The sequence below is a fragment of the Balearica regulorum genome, chromosome 5 (genome assembly GCF_011004875.1).
Source record: "Balearica regulorum gibbericeps isolate bBalReg1 chromosome 5, bBalReg1.pri, whole genome shotgun sequence".
Classification (NCBI taxonomy): domain Eukaryota; kingdom Metazoa; phylum Chordata; class Aves; order Gruiformes; family Gruidae; genus Balearica; species Balearica regulorum.
This window is the reverse complement of record NC_046188.1, coordinates 12,724,295-12,743,747: the sequence shown is the minus strand read 5'-3', so window position 1 is coordinate 12,743,747 and position 19,453 is coordinate 12,724,295. Positions and strand designations below refer to the sequence as shown.

General features: G+C 39.4%; 1 protein-coding gene across 2 annotated transcripts in view; it reads left to right on the top strand.

Moving 5' to 3' along the window:
* The window catches only part of DYNC1H1 (dynein cytoplasmic 1 heavy chain 1), a 44,929-nt gene extending 28,913 nt beyond the window's left edge, over window positions 1-16,016 (top strand). Inside the window, exons 50-78 of one of the 2 annotated variants that reach the window (XM_075753537.1) lie at window positions 44-163; window positions 291-411; window positions 1,043-1,238; window positions 1,884-2,001; window positions 2,948-3,163; window positions 3,723-3,935; window positions 4,122-4,249; window positions 4,669-4,822; window positions 5,612-5,758; window positions 5,849-5,999; window positions 6,208-6,461; window positions 6,632-6,766; window positions 6,865-6,959; window positions 7,050-7,224; window positions 7,607-7,682; window positions 8,838-8,998; window positions 9,271-9,382; window positions 9,465-9,525; window positions 9,913-10,036; window positions 10,375-10,488; window positions 10,711-10,881; window positions 11,059-11,276; window positions 11,475-11,578; window positions 11,978-12,189; window positions 13,050-13,203; window positions 14,012-14,154; window positions 14,559-14,727; window positions 15,042-15,169; window positions 15,618-16,016. In XM_075753537.1, coding sequence (XP_075609652.1) covers window positions 44-163; window positions 291-411; window positions 1,043-1,238; window positions 1,884-2,001; window positions 2,948-3,163; window positions 3,723-3,935; window positions 4,122-4,249; window positions 4,669-4,822; window positions 5,612-5,758; window positions 5,849-5,999; window positions 6,208-6,461; window positions 6,632-6,766; window positions 6,865-6,959; window positions 7,050-7,224; window positions 7,607-7,682; window positions 8,838-8,998; window positions 9,271-9,382; window positions 9,465-9,525; window positions 9,913-10,036; window positions 10,375-10,488; window positions 10,711-10,881; window positions 11,059-11,276; window positions 11,475-11,578; window positions 11,978-12,189; window positions 13,050-13,203; window positions 14,012-14,154; window positions 14,559-14,727; window positions 15,042-15,169; window positions 15,618-15,746 — 4,299 coding nt within the window. In that variant the 3' untranslated portion in view covers window positions 15,747-16,016. Of the gene's footprint in view, window positions 1-43; window positions 164-290; window positions 412-1,042; window positions 1,239-1,883; window positions 2,002-2,947; window positions 3,164-3,722; window positions 3,936-4,121; window positions 4,250-4,668; window positions 4,823-5,611; window positions 5,759-5,848; window positions 6,000-6,207; window positions 6,462-6,631; window positions 6,767-6,864; window positions 6,960-7,049; window positions 7,225-7,606; window positions 7,683-8,837; window positions 8,999-9,270; window positions 9,383-9,464; window positions 9,526-9,912; window positions 10,037-10,374; window positions 10,489-10,710; window positions 10,882-11,058; window positions 11,277-11,474; window positions 11,579-11,977; window positions 12,190-13,049; window positions 13,204-13,613; window positions 13,742-14,011; window positions 14,155-14,558; window positions 14,728-15,041; window positions 15,170-15,617 lie in introns of those variants that run through there. The other variant, XM_075753538.1, reaches the window with a different exon arrangement.
* The last annotated feature ends 3,437 nt before the right edge of the window (window positions 16,017-19,453 follow it).

Genomic DNA, 19,453 nt, shown 5'->3' with positions numbered 1-19,453 from the left:
CCCATGCTTAATCTGATTTCTTCCATCTTACAACCTGCCTCAGGTGGAAGAATTGCGGCGTGACCTAAGAATAAAGAGTCAGGAACTGGAGGTGAAGAATGCAGCAGCCAATGACAAATTGAAAAAGATGGTGAAAGATCAGCAGGAAGCTGAGAAGAAAAAGGTAAGGATCTTTGTTAAATGTCTGTGCACAGTCAATATTTTTATTTCCCAAACAGAGACTGTGGAGCAAGTACTGGAAGAAATTCAACTTCTGAAAGCAGTGTTTTGTCTGTGACACTTCCTCCTAGGTCATGAGCCAGGAGATTCAGGAGCAGCTGCACAAGCAGCAGGAGGTCATTGCAGACAAGCAGATGAGTGTGAAAGAAGATCTTGACAAGGTGGAGCCTGCTGTCATTGAAGCTCAGAATGGTATGTTAGCACCTGAAGGGATCACGCTATGGGATTGGATCTAAAACTGAAGCGAATGGGAATGCGTTTTGGTGTGGTCTGAGTTGGTCCTGCCTAACAAAAGTGTAGGCTCTTAACATGTAGCTGAAGTGTGTTGAAGAAATTCCTAATTTTTGAGCTCTGATTTTGTGCTGTTTGTAGTACTGATCTGGTAATTGATACTCCTTTTATGACTTGTGACTTTGTTTCTGGCACACCAGCTCTATTTATTTATTCAGTCAGTCAGTCTATATATTGATAAAGAATCCTCATAATCAGAAATACCAGTGATGCCTTATTACTGCATAGACAGCGTACAATCAAGGTGTCCGCTAAACTGAATAGAATCTTTGCTTATAATAAAGCTTTATGTGAATCTTTTTTAGGCAGTAGAATAAGTTGCCTGTGGCCATTTGGCAAGTTGATATTCACAAAAGTTTATCTTGTGATACAGTAGTTTGAATGTTATCCACTAGTATCTGCTTCTCTAATAATCTCAAATTCCTTTTGAGACTCTTAAAGCAATTTTACTAATCCAAGGTACTCTAATGGACTTTGCTAACTGTTTGTTTTCTTCCCAATCAACATTCATCGTCTTTCTGGCACTGGTTAGCTGTGAAGTCAATAAAGAAACAGCATCTGGTAGAGGTCCGTTCTATGGCTAATCCCCCTGCAGCAGTCAAACTAGCACTGGAGTCCATCTGCCTGCTACTGGGTGAAAGCACAACTGACTGGAAACAAATACGTTCCATCATCATGAGGGAGAACTTCATTCCAACCATTGTTAACTTCTCTGCTGAGGAAATCAGGTAAAGTGCAAGTGTGAATATTAATGTGAATAAACTATTCACAAAGATACGGAGGGTCTGAATTGGACTTTTCTGTGTGTAATTGCTTTAGTAGCACTTGACTACTTCTGAGACTAATTTACTCCTGCATGTAATGAATGAGTAGGTGGTATAGAAAACAGACTACGGAAGCAAGGATGTATCATGCAAACTGGGACATAACAGCTGCTGTTGAGTAACTTTTAGGCATAGTTGTAAAGCAGCGTGTTGCTGTCCAAAGCCACGTTATTAGTTGAAAGTAGTTATGCAGCAATAACAGACCAGGTTGCTGAGGGCTTTATCCAGGCTGACTTAGCTGGCTCTGAACCTAAGCAGGAGGTCAAACTAGAGACTTCCTGAATTCCCTTCCAACCCCAAATTTTTCTGAGCAGAGTTAAACAATTTGTGAGTGACTAATCCTAAAATATTGTTAAATGCCTTTTATCACCTATAAGCTGTAATTTCTGAAACAGCATCTCGAACTAATTAAAACATCTCAGATACCAGTCAGCTAAACTGCTAGGAAATGTACGTCAGCTGTGGAAGGCAGGACAGATAAAAAGATACTTGAACGCCTGTGTGCTGACATACAGCGTACTCCTGTCTGTGAAATCTTTTCCCTTGCAGTGATGCCATTCGGGAGAAGATGAAGAAAAACTACCTGTCAAATCCAAGTTACAATTATGAAATTGTAAACAGAGCATCATTGGCCTGTGGACCTATGGTGAAATGGGCAATTGCGCAGGTAAAGTCAGTACTGTAGGGAAGCAAATGAAAGGAGAAAAGAGTGAACCTGGAGGCACAGAACAGTGTCTAAAGGCTCTGAATTTGGCTCTGATCAACTAAATATTACAAGCCATTTTGCTTCAAAGAAATCAGTAGAAGGTTCAGACAAATTATTTTGGGCCCTGTAGTACTGTGCCAGAAAACTAGCAGAAAAATAGCTTTTGCACCAAGAAACTTCGGGTAAAAAATAGCTGATCCTTTCTGTATGGTCATTCTACAGGACAGTACAATTCTCAGCTGGAAAACACAATGCAGTCCTTTTAACGAAACTTAGGCAGTCTCTGTCTTGCTTCAGACTGGGGCTGTCTTGTAGGCAGACTTTTAAATACTTGACTGGTTTCCTGAAGGGACAGGCTTTTGGGAAGATGCCCCCAGACTGACATCCAAGGATGATTTCACTTGCCTGTTGGTGTTCAATACAGCAGTATGCTTGACTTGTTAAAACTGTGCCTGCTATGACACGATGTGTAGAGACACTGTTTGGCTCAAATCTTGCCAATAGGTCCTATCCTGATTGTTCTGTGCCTTGGCTGTACTAAATTCTTTACTAAGGCAGGCAGATTAGCTCCGTACTGGCATGGACACCAGATCAGGTATTTATACAAAGCGGTGCTGTATGCTACTTAGTGTGGTCTCAGCCTTTCAGATAACTTCTTGTAAGTCTACAGAGCAGTAAAAGCATCTTGCAAAAAGTAGTTACTTTTGTGTTTGGCCTTGGTTTAAACTAGAGTCATGGGGACTGATAAAGAGTCATAAGTTTCTGTTAAGTAGCTATAAATTTTTATACAGGTCGCAAGTACCTAAGGTTGGAAAGAGGCAATTGATAAAGTATGTAGCTGAATGCTGTGGTTATTGTTAACACATGTCACTTTAGAAAGTATAAAGCGCCTGTTTACTGTTTACAGCTGAACTATGCTGATATGTTGAAAAGAGTGGAACCTTTACGCAATGAACTGCAGAAGCTGGAGGATGATGCCAAAGACAACCAGCAGAAAGCAAATGAAGTAGAGCAGATGATTCGTGATCTTGAGGCCAGTATTGCCCGTTACAAAGAAGAATATGCAGTACTGATTTCAGAAGCTCAAGCTATTAAGGCAGACTTGGCTGCTGTAGAAGCAAAAGTAAGACTTTTATATATCAGTATTTTTTCATTCTTTGACAGTCAGAAATTGAATGATTTTTCAAACTTGTGAGGAGACTTGGTTACTTCTCCTGTGCAGTGCATCTGAGCTGTCTGTTTCATCCCTGGATCTCACAAACTTCTTAAGCTACTGAAACCTGGTGGGAGTTAGAAATACCAGCTCATGTCACCAGTTGATTAATGACATTAGACAGTTCACATAAGGCTAAAAATAAGTTGGAAGCCTTTGAAAACAGGCATGGATGTAGTGTAATTGTAATGTCTTAACTGGACGTTCCTGGTGGCAGGAGGGAAGCATTTCTCAGTGTACTTGATCTAATTATTAGTATGTCACTATGCCAGTACTTACACTTTTAAATTCTTCCAAATAACAGTTGAATACCAACATAATAAACTTCTGAAGTGAAGAAACACAAATTTAATTTCATTCTGAGGTTTTAAATGTAACTTGGGCCTTGAGTCAATGTAAGTGTCCCCAGAGACATTTAATACTATGACAATTCATAACCTGAAGAGACTACTTCAACACTGATTTCTAGGTAAACCGTAGCACAGCTCTTCTGAAGAGTCTTTCTGCCGAACGTGAAAGGTGGGAGAAGACAAGTGAAACTTTCAAGAACCAGATGTCCACTATTGCAGGAGACTGCTTACTTTCAGGAGCTTTTATTGCCTATGCTGGCTACTTTGATCAGCAGATGCGTCAGAATCTGTTCACTACATGGTCTCACCATTTGCAGCAAGCAAATATCCAGGTAAACACACAGTCATGATAAGTTAACCATAAATCAATTTACTGCAATAGTTAAAGCAGTTTTAAGATTGCTAAGTAAATAACAGAGCTATTGGAGGGGAATGCCTTGCAGAGCTGCATTTACTCAAAATGTCTTCACCGGCTAGTTGGAGAATCTCTAGTCAAATACTGTGTGTACTTCTTGCAGTTCCGTACAGACATTGCAAGGACAGAGTACCTTTCCAATGCAGATGAGCGGCTTCGCTGGCAAGCAAGTTCTCTACCTGCAGACGACCTGTGCACTGAGAATGCCATTATGCTCAAGCGGTTTAATAGGTATTTCATTCTAAGATGTAAAATTCTAAAGCAACATTCTCACAGTGGGCAGGGTCTTGTACCTATCAAAGAACTAGTGCTTTGAAAGAGTTACTATGTTTCACTGTTGAGAGGGCTTCTGAGGTCTGTAAAAGCTTCTCAACCATGTATAAACATAAAAACTCTCATTCATCTTTGCTTGCCTTTTTTGTTATGCTTAGCTGTTAAAATAAGTTGGCTTGAACTGAAGCTGTGTTGTTGTCCAAATGCAGACTTACCTTTCAAAATGCTGAACTAAGTCATTGAACCTGGCCAACTTGTTCCTTCAATATATAAGTGTCTAGACTTGAGACTAATAATGCAACCTCAATCCATAAAACTGCTTAGAGGCTGTATTCAGTCAAAACCCAAATAATGAGAGTGTTTTATTACTAACTTAGGTATCCATTGATCATCGATCCCTCTGGGCAAGCTACAGAGTTTATCATGAATGAATATAAAGACCGTAAGATAACTCGTACTAGTTTCTTGGATGACGCTTTCAGGAAGAACTTGGAAAGTGCCTTGAGATTTGGTAACCCACTTCTGGTCCAGGTTAGTTGCATGATTTTGTAGAGACTATTTAAAATTCTTGAATTCTGCCCTATGTACTAGAAAAGTTTGCAATTGTTCTGTTAGTAAAACGCAAATAACTTTATTTTCAAACTGTAATTTAACAAGTAAACTAGTACTGAGTGATATGTGAGGTGTTAGTCCTGAGAAAAATATGATTAGTGAGATATACAGTCAAAAGAAGGTATTTTCTTTTTCCACCATTTCAAGATCAAATGCTGTTATTTTCAAATGATCTTTCTTTACTTCCATTCTATAAAATTACTTGCGACCTGTCTGTCTGTTCCTTTGTTCCCATATGCTATCTCTAGTCACAGATAATAGCACCTAATATGGCTCATTATCTAGAATTAAATCTGTTCTGTGTAGGAGGAAGAAGTTTCAGTAATACAAAGAAATAGGCAACTGTGGGAATAGGTGACTACGACTTGAGATGGATTTATTTTTTGTTTCTTATTATGGAAATTGGAAAACAAAGAATTAGCTCACAGATCAGTAACTGTTGCTTGTGGTGCTTAGAATAGGGCTTATTATGCATTATAATTAATGCAATAATAATACTCCCCTACTGAGATTTTTTTATGGTAATAGCCTAAACTCTGTGCTTGTGAAGCTCAGTTACAACTTTAAAGTGGAAATATCTTCTGAATGTGATCTGTATTCAAGCCCAACTGCAAATTGATTGCTACCAGAGCTTTAATCCCGAGTTGGATCAGGATTTTTAGCTTGAGATTTGCAAGAAACAGAATCTTTTAACACGTCTGCTTATAGGATGTGGAGAGTTATGATCCAGTTCTGAATCCCGTTCTAAATCGTGAAGTCCGGAGAACTGGAGGCAGAGTTCTGATTACTCTGGGAGACCAAGATATTGATTTGTCACCATCCTTTGTTATCTTCCTCTCCACCAGAGATCCAACAGTAAGTAAAACAAAAGGCTCTCCTGTTTGTAGAAATGGTATGTCAGAGGTATGGTAGAAATGGTATGTCATTTCGTGTTTCCTGTGATAGGTTGAATTCCCACCGGACCTCTGCTCTCGTGTTACATTTGTGAACTTCACAGTAACTCGCAGCAGCTTACAGAGCCAGTGTCTGAATGAAGTCCTGAAAGCTGAAAGACCAGATGTTGATGAAAAACGCTCTGACCTCCTCAAGCTTCAGGGTATGCTTACCAAAATTAAAGGAACTTCCTCCTATTCTAAAAGAATACGGTGGTTTTATTGTAGCTGTAGAAATACGTAGTGTAATATCTTTATAGCAGATACCCTTGCTTTTTCAGGATGTCCATGGCAAAGTATACACAATTCATGTAATTCTTAAAAACTAACACATCTATACAGTATGTAACCTAATTTTTTCTTCTAATTAAGGTGAATTTCAGCTGCGCTTGCGTCAGTTAGAAAAATCCCTACTACAAGCTCTTAATGAAGTGAAGGGACGTATCCTGGATGATGACACCATCATTACTACTCTTGAGAACCTGAAGAAGGAAGCAGCAGAGGTCACCAGAAAAGTAGAAGAGACTGATATTGTCATGCAAGAAGTGGAGACTGTTTCTCAGCAGTACTTGCCTCTTTCTACAGCATGCAGTAGTATCTACTTTACTATGGAGTCACTGAAACAGGTAGGATGAGTTCTTCCTACCAGAATCTTCATGTATTTACTGTTCAAAGCTAAACAGGTGCTGCCAAATTCCAGCCCTGGCTGCTGTGTTGCAGCTTGGTAGGCATAAGCCATTGACTACCAAGCAGCAGAACTCTAGGGAGAAAAAAACCAAACTCTTTTGTCTTTCAGATACATTTCCTGTACCAGTACTCTCTCCAGTTCTTCTTGGACATCTATCACAACGTCTTATATGAGAACCCAAATCTGAAGGGAATTACAGACCATACTCAGCGTCTCTCAATCATCACAAAGGATCTCTTTCAGGTTCAGTTTTTTAATTATTAAATATAATTCTTTAATAATTTTTGAAAGGTCAGAGTTCAAGGATTGTTATGCTACTAACTTCACTGTTTTGTTGGTAGGTGGCTTTCAATAGAGTGGCACGTGGCATGCTGCATCAAGATCATATAACATTTGCTATGTTGCTGGCCCGGATCAAACTGAAAGGCACTATTGGGTAAACGTGTTTTCTCGCTTCACTTTAGTTGAAAAAGGGAGGGATGTCTTGAAGGCACCTAGTTGAAGTCTTCTTTTCCTTTAACATTAGGGAGCCTACATATGATGCAGAATTCCAGCATTTCTTGAGAGGGAAGGAGATTGTACTGAACACTGCATCTCTCCCAAAAATCAGTGGTTTGACTGTAGAACAAACAGAAGCGATGATGAGGTTGAGCTGCCTTCCTGCATTTAAGGATCTTGTTTCAAAAGTTCAAGCTGATGAGGTAAGTGTTGGCTAGGGTTTGTTTCTGTACTAAACTACCTGGTAAAGTGTTTGGAAAAAAAAAATAAAAATACCAGGACTTGGAGAAATTCATTGAAGAAAAATGACATGTAGCAGCTACTTAGAATTTTTAAAGATCTGTTTGCAAATCCAAAGCTAGCAGAGGTTGGACTGTACCAAGTTTAACCCTGCCCTTGCAATCTTTGTTTCTTATTGAAAGTTGGTATGTAGCTGAACACTTCTGCAGTACACTAAATTCTAGATTTTAAGGCTGAGATTGAACATCTCTGTTGCACCATGAACCGGACCTGCACCTTGCAACAGATTTTTGATGCCATGAAACTCCATTTCCAGGGCTTTTTTTTCATTTTCTTTCAATACAGCAATTCTGTATCTGGCTGGATAGCAGTTCTCCAGAGCAGACTGTACCATACCTTTGGTCTGAAGAAAAACCTGCAAGTAAGTTAAGTTGCGCCATTGTCCCCACCAATCCTACTGTACTGACTTTAAGTAGAATTACTATGATTTTAAAGCAATTCTAAAGTAGAACTTTAATTTGGACCTTAATTCCTGGGAAAAGCATAAAGCTGGGATTGTGGAAGAACCTCAAGTCTGGTTTTGGTTGAGTTTTGGGTTTTGTGTGGTTTTCTGGTGTGTGTTGTATTTTGTTTTGTTTTTTAAACTTTTGTAAGCAATAGGTACTACACTTGGTTCCTGCACCTTAACCTGTGATCTGGTCTTCCTCTGAGAATGAAATGTATTCCTACAGTCTCATTAGATTGCATAATAGTTTGGATTAACCTTAGTCATTGCAAATCTGGAGGCAGCTCAGTACTCAAAAGCTCCAAGACATAGATATTTGCTGAGGACAGGGCTGGTCTACTAGAATGTTTCCTCCTGTAGTTGTGTCTAAGCATGAAGTCTTAATTATTGCTGCATTAGTTGTTAGTGCTAATTTGTTAAGAGTTAGAACTTAAGGATGACCGTTACTCTTCAGTTCCTCCTTTATCTGAAAGGTAACGTTAGGAAGCGTTGGCCATCTGATCATTGAGGGCTCATACCTATAGGTGCTTTTTTAAATTAAGGTTTCTAAGCTTGTATTGACTAGCTATCGTAAAGCTGCTTGATCATTAACTGAAGCAACTCTAGGTTATCTATCCTGTCCATGCTAGGCAAGTATATAATACTTCAAAGTCTAGCAGAATGGCAGATTATTGAATGAATGAGAAGATGTGATCTGTTGTCCCTGGAAGTTAAAATCACTTCATGGCAATACTTCTGGACTGTAGATTTTGTAAACCAGTAGTGGCACAGTAGAATCCAAAAGCATCCTGTCAAGGTAGGCTTTTAAAAGGCTCACAACACGAGCAATTGAGCAGGTGATTAAAATGTCGCAGAAGACAAACCAACTGAAGATAGTTACGTTTCTTTTGACTGTCAAAGTGAAGACAGAACATAAGCATTCCATTACTATGATCTTTCAAAGGGATAATTAACTCTCTAAATATCTAGTCTTCAGAACAAGATGGGAAAAATTGAACGGACAATTGAAGAGAGGAGGGTGTTGAGGATGGTTTTCTTACATGTCCATCTAATCCTGTCTCCACTTTTCAGCTCCTATTGGACAGGCCATTCATCGCTTGCTTCTGATCCAGGCTTTCCGTCCAGATCGTTTGTTGGCAATGGCACATACCTTTGTTTCAACAAATCTTGGAGAGTCTTTCATGTCCATTATGGAGCAGCCTTTAGATCTGACACACATTGTAGATACAGAGGTAAGCCACTTGTTTTTGAAAGTCTAAAATCCTGAGGTAACGCTTAGTGCCACTTTGCATGAGTTCCATAGTGAGTAAAGCTATGCACTGGAACATTTCTTCCACTCATGCCATGGGGAGAAGGATGAGTAGATTGTTTTCCTATTTCTTAATGTAAAACTAAGAGTAGCATAATGTCTTTGGCTGGCCAGAGGGAAGAAAGACTGAACATACTGCATTTTTGTGTTCACATAGTGACTGATTCGTATTCATTTAAACTTCTTGTACAACAGGTGAAACCTAATACCCCTGTGCTGATGTGTTCAGTGCCTGGTTATGATGCCAGTGGTCATGTTGAAGACCTTGCAGCTGAGCAGAATACGCAGATTACTTCTATTGCTATTGGTAAGAACATACTTTATTTCATCATCTAAGCATAAATTAAATTGTTAGCAGTAGAAGCTTTAGCAACTTTTCTGTCTTTTAGGTTCTGCTGAAGGGTTTAACCAAGCAGATAAAGCAATAAACACAGCAGTGAAATCTGGAAGGTAAGTTCTGTCTCCTTTTTAGCTAGAATACTGCCTAGTAGAAACATAAATGGGAGGAAAGGGGGAAGTAATCTCTTGGCTAAATTGATAAAACTGCGAGCAATAAAAAAGGAGGGAACTGTCTTTTGAACTGGAATTTGTAATAACTTAAGCACAGCTGTTCACAACTTCTATTTGATTTAAATATTTCAAGAGAAGTATCTGCAAAACTGAAAAGTTAGCCCATTTACAGTACACAGTAACTGATTCTATGTAGGAGACAGGTTTAAAAGAGGGAGGAAAACCTGTAGCACTAATATTCATATTCTGTTACTCTTTGTGATGATTATAGCCAGGATCCATAAGCTGTACACTAAAAAGCACTTGTTCTGCTTCAAAACTTCACAGATGGGTAATGCTGAAGAACGTTCACCTAGCTCCTGGCTGGCTCATGCAACTGGAAAAGAAGCTACATTCCCTACAACCCCACGCTTGCTTCAGACTCTTCCTTACCATGGAGATTAATCCAAAGGTAACATTGATTTGAAATTTGATCCTCTGGTAGAGTAACTGGCTTGCAGAGTCAAGAGTGCTACTCAGGGGAAGGTTTTATCATGACTGCCTCTCTGCATTAAAGAAAAAGGAGAATATGTGCTTGTCAGGGTAGTTACTAGCCTTGGTTTCTGATAACTTAATTGTAGCTAAAAGCTTCATACCTTCCTTCTGCTGCTTTCCCTGCCTTCCAAAAGAAAGGCAGGAATTCACTGTGTGTGCTCACAATGAGGTTTTGAAGCTAATGCAAACTGTGCTGTTAGATTTAATTTAGTGAAGACTAAAGTAGTTGGATTCAAGTTCATTGATCTTTTCTAGGTGCCAGTGAATTTGTTACGTGCCGGCCGAATCTTCGTGTTTGAACCTCCTCCTGGCGTAAAGGCAAATATGCTGAGGACTTTCAGTAGCATTCCAGTTTCTAGAATGTGCAAGGTAAGGCTAGGTGAAAGAAAATGTCAGAATCTTCTAAGATCCATGTAGAATGTTTTGTTCTCGCGGAAGTAAAGTAGTAGTTGCTACTTCTGTTGGTAGAATGTGTTTGGTGTTGGTAGCAATCTAGCATTAAATCTGGTATTTTTGTAGCCTTTTAGCAGGCTTTGATTTTATTAGTTCACTTAACAGTTGTATTTATATTTTTTTCTCTCCACTTCCTAGTCTCCAAATGAGCGTGCTCGTTTGTATTTCCTCCTTGCCTGGTTCCATGCCATTATTCAAGAGCGCTTGCGCTATGCTCCATTGGGTTGGTCCAAGAAGTACGAATTTGGAGAATCTGATTTGAGATCTGCCTGTGACACAGTAGATACATGGTTGGATGATACAGCAAAGGCAAGTAGTCTTGTGTACTTAGGTAGTAATACTTAAATTACTGGTCATTTAGTAAGTTAAATGAGTAGGTGCAAATAACCTGATGGCAATTTGACTCAGTTCTAGAATTTGATTCCTCAATCAAAGAAGAGGTGAAAAGGATTGTTTCCTGCTAATTGTATTGCATTTTACTTATAGGGCCGCCAAAACATTTCACCTGATAAAATCCCCTGGTCTGCATTAAAGACACTGATGGCCCAGTCTATCTATGGAGGTCGCATCGATAATGAATTTGATCAACGTTTGTTAAACACTTTCTTGGAACGTCTGTTCACTACTTTAAGTTTTGATAGTGAATTCAAACTGGCTTGCAAAGTTGATGGACACAAAGATATTCAGATGCCAGATGGAATCAGGTAGAATTTTTTTCCTTGTATGTACAACTTTTTCTATTTACAACTTCCCTTTTTTAAATTAAAAACAAACAAAAAATACAACAGGAAAAAACGCCACAAAACTAACCTGTAGCTCTGTGATGGAGTTTAGCTGTGTAAACATTTGTGTCAGGCAAAGAATTAGTTTGCCATTCTGAATAGTAAAACTCTGACTTGCAGGCGTGAAGAATTTGTCCAGTGGGTTGAGATGCTGCCAGATACACAAACACCATCATGGCTGGGCCTGCCAAATAATGCTGAGAAAGTTCTTCTCACCACACAAGGTAAAACCAGAACTTTAACAATGTCTTGCATAGACTACCAGGCCACTGTTTTAACTAAAAAGAAGAGAAATACAAATCTTGCTGGAGAGTTGAAAGCTTTCCCCATCTCACTCAACACAGTTGGTTTAACTTCTGCAAGGTAAAACACTCAAGCAGTCCAAAAACTGACCAGAAGCTTGTGAATTAAAACCCCAGTTACGTTCAACCTTCCAGATATCAAGCTCCCATCTTGATTCTGGAAAGGTTTATTTTCAGCTCTGGAGCCACCTATAGCTAGGCAGTTCTGAATCTTAGGTCTAGACTAGAGAAAAATAAAAGTCATAGTTCTCGTGCATGTAGTGGAATGTTTTCATTTTGATGCCACTGCTTCTCTGACTAACAGTGTATCTTCTGGTTTAGGCATAGATATGATCAGTAAAATGCTGAAAATGCAGATGCTAGAGGATGAGGATGATCTAGCTTATGCAGAAACTGAGAAGAAGACAAGAACTGATTCTACATCAGATGGTCGCCCAGCGTGGATGAGAACACTGCATACCACAGCTTCTAACTGGCTTCACCTTATCCCACAAACTCTAAACCATCTGAAGCGGACCGTGGAAAACATTAAGGTAAGAACTAAGTTTTATCTAATGTGGGTGGAGGAAGTGCACAAGTTCTGGTCCATTGAAACAAGTGAATTGTGATTTGCAAGTATTGATTAAATTGTTTTGGGGGACAATGGAACCTGTTTCGATGCCGATTCTGACTGCCATAGCTACGTAATGCCCCGCTGGGTTTCTTGAAATGCTCTTAAAAATTGGTTTATGTCTTCTTGGGATTATTTGAAGAAATACAATGGCAAACTGTCTCTCAAAGGTACCACTTCTGAATCTCCTCTGTGATCAGGTAGCAAGAAACCAGTGCTTCCTGTTGTATTTGTAGTGCGCTGCTACTTATGATACTGCCTTTACAGCCAGTGCATATTAATTACTGCTAAAATGTAGTGATGGTCAGTGAGGGGAGATAGGGCAGAAGCTTCTGCTAACTGGGAACAGAAATTGCAAGGGCTGGAGGAAACTTTTGAGATCCAGACAGTAGTGTCCTAAGTTCTACTTGGGAATAAGCTCCCCAGTTGAATATGCCTGTGATTGACAAACTGCTTCTAAAGGCTTACTCTGGGATAGTAAATGAGGACCTTTTGTTGCTGATAAAAGAAATCCAGGGTTGATTGGAAGGAGCTGCAGCAGGCAGTCTGCATTAATTGTTCAACTGAAACTTCTTTTTTCTTGCCTCTCCCAGGGAGAGGAGATTGTTGGTTGTAAAACAGTTTCTACAGTCACTTTCTGCACCATAGACTGCATCTTCATGTTTAATGCTTGTAGGCACGATGTCACTGGTCAGTCCATCCAGGATTTTGGGGTTGCTTTTTGTAGCAGTTTTCCAGCAAGAGCTTTGATCTGCAACTTACTTTCAATGTTTTGACATTCAGGATCCTTTATTCCGGTTCTTTGAGAGAGAGGTGAAAATGGGAGCTAAGCTGCTTCAGGATGTTCGTCAGGACCTTGCAGATGTGGTTCAAGTGTGTGAAGGGAAAAAGAAACAAACCAACTATTTGCGTACACTTATAAATGAACTGGTGAAAGGTATGGTAATTCCAATTGGCATCTCCCAGTGCTCTCTTTACCTCTTGCACTCTGTAAGTTAGAGGCTATTATGCTAAGCAGCTTCAAGAAAAAAATTGCAGGAAAATTAGGATTGCCTTTACTATTTGACACAAGCAATACTTTTGAGCCAAGCATAAAATTCCAGTTAGGTTGGTTTGGGATTTCAAGTTGAGGTAGCTAATATTAGGGTTTTTTTGTACAGTTTTTATCAGCAGGTTAATTTCTCAGCTGAAATCTTACTAAATTCTTTCAGTCTTTGAATTGTGACAGAATAAAGTTTTATTTATACCATAAAGTCAGTAATAGTGCTCTTATAAAATCTCCTAGAAAATATTCAAGTTCTCTAAACTTCTGTTTCAAGACTGTACATAAATGTGGAATTTTCACAGACGTGCTGCTTCTAGTAATACATGAAGATCTGCTGTCTGCTCTGAACAAAAGCATTTTCTAAAACATAGGTATTTGACCTCTTTGGTTTTTTCTAAAGAGCTCAAATCTTCATGAAAACTTGAAGATCAGTTACTGCAGTGTACAGCTGTGTGTGACTGAAGTTGGTGCTGAAGGGTTTCTGTAACTCGATGGCATTTTAAATAAATACTAGACTTGGAGGCCATGTGTTTCATAATCTTTGAAAGTGCTTTCACTTACTGAAGAGACTTTTAAGATAGAGGCTGATGTCCTGGTCCAAGTCTTAAATGGCTGTTGGGAGAAAAAGTGAAGTGTCAAAATAGTGTGTAGTTCCAACTTGTATGCAAACAAAACTTAATTTTAATCACATTTTTCACAGGTATTTTGCCTCGTAGCTGGTCCCATTACACAGTGCCAGCTGGTATGACTGTTATTCAGTGGGTGTCCGACTTCAGTGAGCGCATTAAACAGCTGCAGAGTATTTCCCAGGCAGCTGCTTCTGGTGGAGCAAAAGAACTAAAGGTATCTTGTGCTGACTTTTTTCTAGAGGTTATGTCTAATTCAGGTGGAGCTGTATAACTACTTCATGGAGTCTTCACATCAAGACTTCTAAATAGTTCCTCAGGCAAAATGACATCAGTTGATGTTCTCTGAAATGTGCTTCTAATACACTGTTGAGTATCTCCTCATCTCAAAATGGTGGGGCTTAGCAGGCTAACTGTTCGTACAGATTAGAGGGAAACTTAGTATTTTAGAATGACAGAAGATGTAGCCATAGAGCAAAAAGCAATTTAGCAGTTACACAATGTTCCAGTAGCAGCAGGAAAAATTTAATGTAAATAGATTGCTGAAGTGATATTTATGATAATCATTAATTAATACTGCAGCTGATATCCTTTTTTTAAATCTTTTTCCCTCTCAAATAGAACATCCACGTGTGCCTTGGTGGCCTGTTTGTACCAGAGGCATATATTACTGCTACAAGACAATATGTTGCCCAAGCAAACAGTTGGTCCCTTGAAGAACTCTGTCTTGAGGTCAATGTTACAACTACCCAGAACGCAGTACTGGATGCATGCAGTTTTGGAGTGACAGGTAAACTTACCAGAAAGAAGGGGTCCTTGCTCTAAAATACTTTCAGAAGCTTCTGATGTTAAATGGGCTGTATCAAATGAAGAAGATTATATCATTGCAAAAGTTAATGCACACTTTCTAAAGTTGTTCAAAGATTCGTTTGGTATTAGTAAGGAAGTACTTACAATGCTAATAAATCTCAAGACTCAGGTCAGTATATATTTAAGTGGTATTGGATCATGTATCTCCTACAACCTCTTTGTTTAGCAGTCTAGGGAGACAATCTTTGGATGTATGAGAGCTCTTGGAACTCTAAAGTGTATTTCGATTTACAGGCCTGAAGCTTCAGGGAGCTACATGCAGTAACAACAAGCTGTCGCTTTCAAATGCTATTTCAACTGTACTGCCCATTACACAGCTTCGCTGGATCAAGCAGACAAATGCTGATAAAAAAGCAAATGTTGTAAGTATTGATAAAAATAATTTTAAAAAGAACTCTCATAATTAGATCTACCTAGTAATCTTTTTTCCTGAACCTTCATGGATACTTTTATCAGGCACCACAAATCAAATTGTTCTTTTCTAAAGTTCTGAGTGCTGGTTGGTACGTAAATTCTGGGCTGGCAGCAAACAAGACCTAGTGTTGACTAAGTCTTTTCTTTGTAATTAGATAAAAAGAAGGAGAGGTACCCAAAAATACTAATGCTGTTCAGGCCAAACTTGAATTTATACCTATAAAGAAGTCTGCTTTTAAGTGAATTTAGTAGGCCTGGTTTTTCTCTCATATTTTGGGTATTGGGTTATCTGAGATGAAATTCCCATCTCATAAATACCGTGTGGTGTTACAGAAATTTCTTATGCTCTTCAGCTACCTTTCATAACTGTTCTTCTATATTCATGTTTTTCCCCAGGTTACTTTACCAGTTTATCTGAACTTCACTCGTGCTGATCTGATTTTCACAGTTGACTTCGAAATAGCTACCAAGGAAGACCCTCGTAGCTTCTATGAACGTGGCGTTGCGGTTCTCTGCACTGAGTGAAAAGATTTGTTTTGACTGATGACACTGTAGTAATTGTCAGTCTTCTATGTAGTAGTATTCACCTGTACTTTTGTAACTTGGTTAGGCTAGGTAGTCAGATGGATTTGTGTTAAGTGGACTAGAAAGAAAGGGGCAGTGCATCGGAAAGCTGGTGGGCTAGATTTCTTCAAAGGAAAATTGGATGAGATTTTCAGACGGTTAGTGGTAGATGTGATATTTGATGGATCATGTTATATGAAATAAAATCTATCGCAAGACTTTTTACTCTTATTTCTGGAAATATAATTATTCTGATGATTTGGGGAGGGGGGGCCTGGAAAAACTGTACCTGTGATCTTTTCAGAGAATAACAAGTAGTAAGTCAGTTTTCAAGCATATTGTTGACCTTCACACAGCTCATTCAGCAGCTGGTTCAGCTAACCGCCAGTAACAAGAACCTCAGAATGTAAGTCTTCAGTGCAGTAAGACACAAAGCCTGACATTGTCTGCTATTACATCAGATGCCAATTATTTGCAATGAACTGGCTCTTGCTTGAAGTAACCTGCTTTTTACACAGCTCCTGAGATGCATTCAGAAGCTTGAGTATCCTAAACAAGGCTCTTGTCCTGTTGACCCACAGGTCTTCCTCTTCCTTAAGCCGCTTTTATGGTGAAATAAGGCTCCAATTTCATGTCTCATTAAGCCCAGGAGGATAGTATTAAAAACTTAAATAAGGAGTTACAATCTTATTTCAGACACTTACATGTCACTAACTGTTAGCAAATTAGAGGAGCTCAGAGTTCTTGCTAATTGCTTGGGTTGCTGTAATGGTTTGGGTATTCACTTGCTTTCTCTGCTCCTAAGTTCATTGGGTAAGCATTTCTGCCCTTCTGACCAACCTGGCAGAACTGTCCTCTACCAGTGGCTAATACCAAGTGTTCAAAGATGCACATGAAGAATATAGGTGCATAGCTTTTCAATCTCAGAACAGAAATCTCAGGAGCAACTTCCTTCCAGGGGTTTGTCCTATGAAAGCAGCGAGTTTCTGAACCTATATCAACTCTAATAATTTTCTTTTTTTCTGTGATTAGTGGTTCTATAGCACAGGCCTGTGCTGGGAGGAAAATGTGTTAGCCTACCTCACGTGCTTGTCCCAGTCGATGTCTAGAACATTCTTTCTGTTTCCCCTTTCCATACTGTTTTGTAGCTCCTATGGTTAATCTGTATAGGTTGAACTGTTGTGTCTGGTTTTATTCCCTTATAAAAAATGAATCCCAGACCAGTGCATCATGTAATCATCTTTGCTTCTTGTAGTTCACATCCAATTTTGATGAATAGATGTGGGAATTAACATGTATCATCCAACATTTATTTTTAACCATAACATTATGTCCTTATTCAGTTTCAGCTTCTATGAGTTGCTTTCCTTTCCATTACCAGAATATTATAGTATCTGGGATTTATACTGTCATTTTTCTCCAGGATTATTTGAAATACATTGTACAGTAAGGAAGTAGACTTCCTATTGATAGCAGTGTGCTCTCGATACCAGTTGTAGTCTGAAGTTTTAGGTAAAATATGTACAAGTTCAAGCTATTAGCAGCTCAGCTGAGCATGCACCTTTCAGCTACTTTTTGTGCATAGCTTGGCACCTGGGCTGTGGTACCAGCTTACAGCTACTGTAAAAATCTTCAGTTAAATCAGTTCCAACTATTAGCAAGTGCTAATGAGATCAAGATGGTCTCAAATATGCTTGAAGTAGCTAGAACTTCCTGAACTATTCAGCTCTTTATATGTTAACTAACTTCTGCATTAGACCTGAATTAACAGAAGGCACATTTTCAGTTCAGAAGTTAACCCACAGTTGGTTTCTCACACTGAATAAGCAGACTTTGACTGAGTAAATACTGTCCCATGTGGCTTATCCTGCAACTAACTTCTCTCCTGATTGTTCCTGTCTCTTTTTTTGCAGTGGATTATTTATTTCAGTACGCTGTGTTAACTGGTTTAAGTGGAATCCTCACTAGATGACTTTAGAGTTCTTGGCTGCAGTTTTATTTAGCCTCAGATGATGTGGTTGAAGACCATTCAGCTAGGACTGACTCGACTTCATTAAAGCAACTTAGAACAGTATGACTGGACTGACTGACTTAGAACAGTATGACTTCCCTGACATGGGGCTGAAGGGCTTAGCTGCATCACAACATCATATTTCTGAAGCTTTTCACAAGTCTTAATTGTAGCGAGATCTGTGGCCTAGTTGCAGTACACACAAATCTGTAGCTGTAAGGGGTATTTTTTTTGCAGTTAACTTCACAGAGTTTAGGACAGTGGTTGCTGTGAACAGCCCCAACTGCAGCATTCTTTGCTCTGGGGCATGTCAGAGAGGGCAAGCACAGCAGCTTGTTTCTTAGGGCAAACACCTCTGAATCTTACCAGTCTAACAAGCTGATTAACCATGTCCGCATCTCCAGATCGGGGATAAAGGAGAAAGCAAAGTTGCTTTAAGAAAATAAATATGCAGAGGTTAGTGGAAGGGTGCAAGGCTAGAAGTTAAATAGTATTTTGAGTGGCTTTCCACCTTATGAAAGAAACTGCAGATTAAAAATCTCTGCCCATCATATGGAATGAGTGCTTTCACAAGTAGTTGGTACCAACATATTTCAAGCTGTTATACCAGTTTTTGCTGACTAACTGGCCTCCCATCTGTGCACACCACTTCTGCAGGTCATAAGCAATTGTCCTCCCTAAGGAAGAGGAGTGCTTTCAGCTCACGTGTTCAGCTTTGCATTGTCAGTTCTCAACTGGCAGGTACACTGAGTTCGTGTACCTAAAACATTGTTCAAAACAGGTAGGAACAGATAGGTTAAGAACACAAGTCAACTTCTTCCTGTTCAAACAAACAAAAACCCTAGATTGTCTTTAGTTGCACTTAGTTCAACTTAATGCAATTCATTTGTTTGTAGTTCACGATACAGCTACAGTAAGTCAGACATACAAAGAGCCAAACACTGACATGAGGCAGGTGTGAGGTAAGCTAAGCTATAGCTGTTGAAAACTAATTGCAACCATGCAGTCATTCTTCCTTCCCTCCTCAACAAACCCTTATAATACCTTTTTGAAATTACTGAAACAGAGCAAGTGCCGCCAGGTACTAGATACAGGAGGCCCGAGGCACCAAAGCAGCACCCAAGCATGAAGTTCGGTGTGATTCTGTGGATATACCTTTGCTAGTTTTCACTTAAAATTGCCACACAAGCTTGTTTAGTTGATTCTGTCTTTCCAGGTGGATCTCAAAGCCTGGAGTACACAATGCAGCTGCCATTTGTAACAGGCTTGAGCCAGTTTTTTTAAAGCTTGTTCAGTTCAGGTGTCATCTGCACAAGAAATCTCTACCACATTCTTCATTCTTCAGAGCAGATTGTCCAATGATTTATTCATAGTTCAGATTAAGTTGCACAGAATTTCTTTCTTCTTAGTTTTTCAATAGCACCCTCTGGAATGGAAATCCCATGTTTTCTTTTAATGAGGGGCTGTTTGGCCATTGTGCCATCACAGTCAGCTGCTGGTGTGGGTTGTGGAGCACTGGTACCTGGGCTTGCCAGGAGAGCTGCAGAGGCTGAAGGGTTAATACCCATCAGTAAGGAATGGTCAGGTGTCAGCCACATGGAGGTAAATGCTTCTGTGGCTCTAGTCAGTTCTGATGATTGTAACAGGCTGCTTGGGA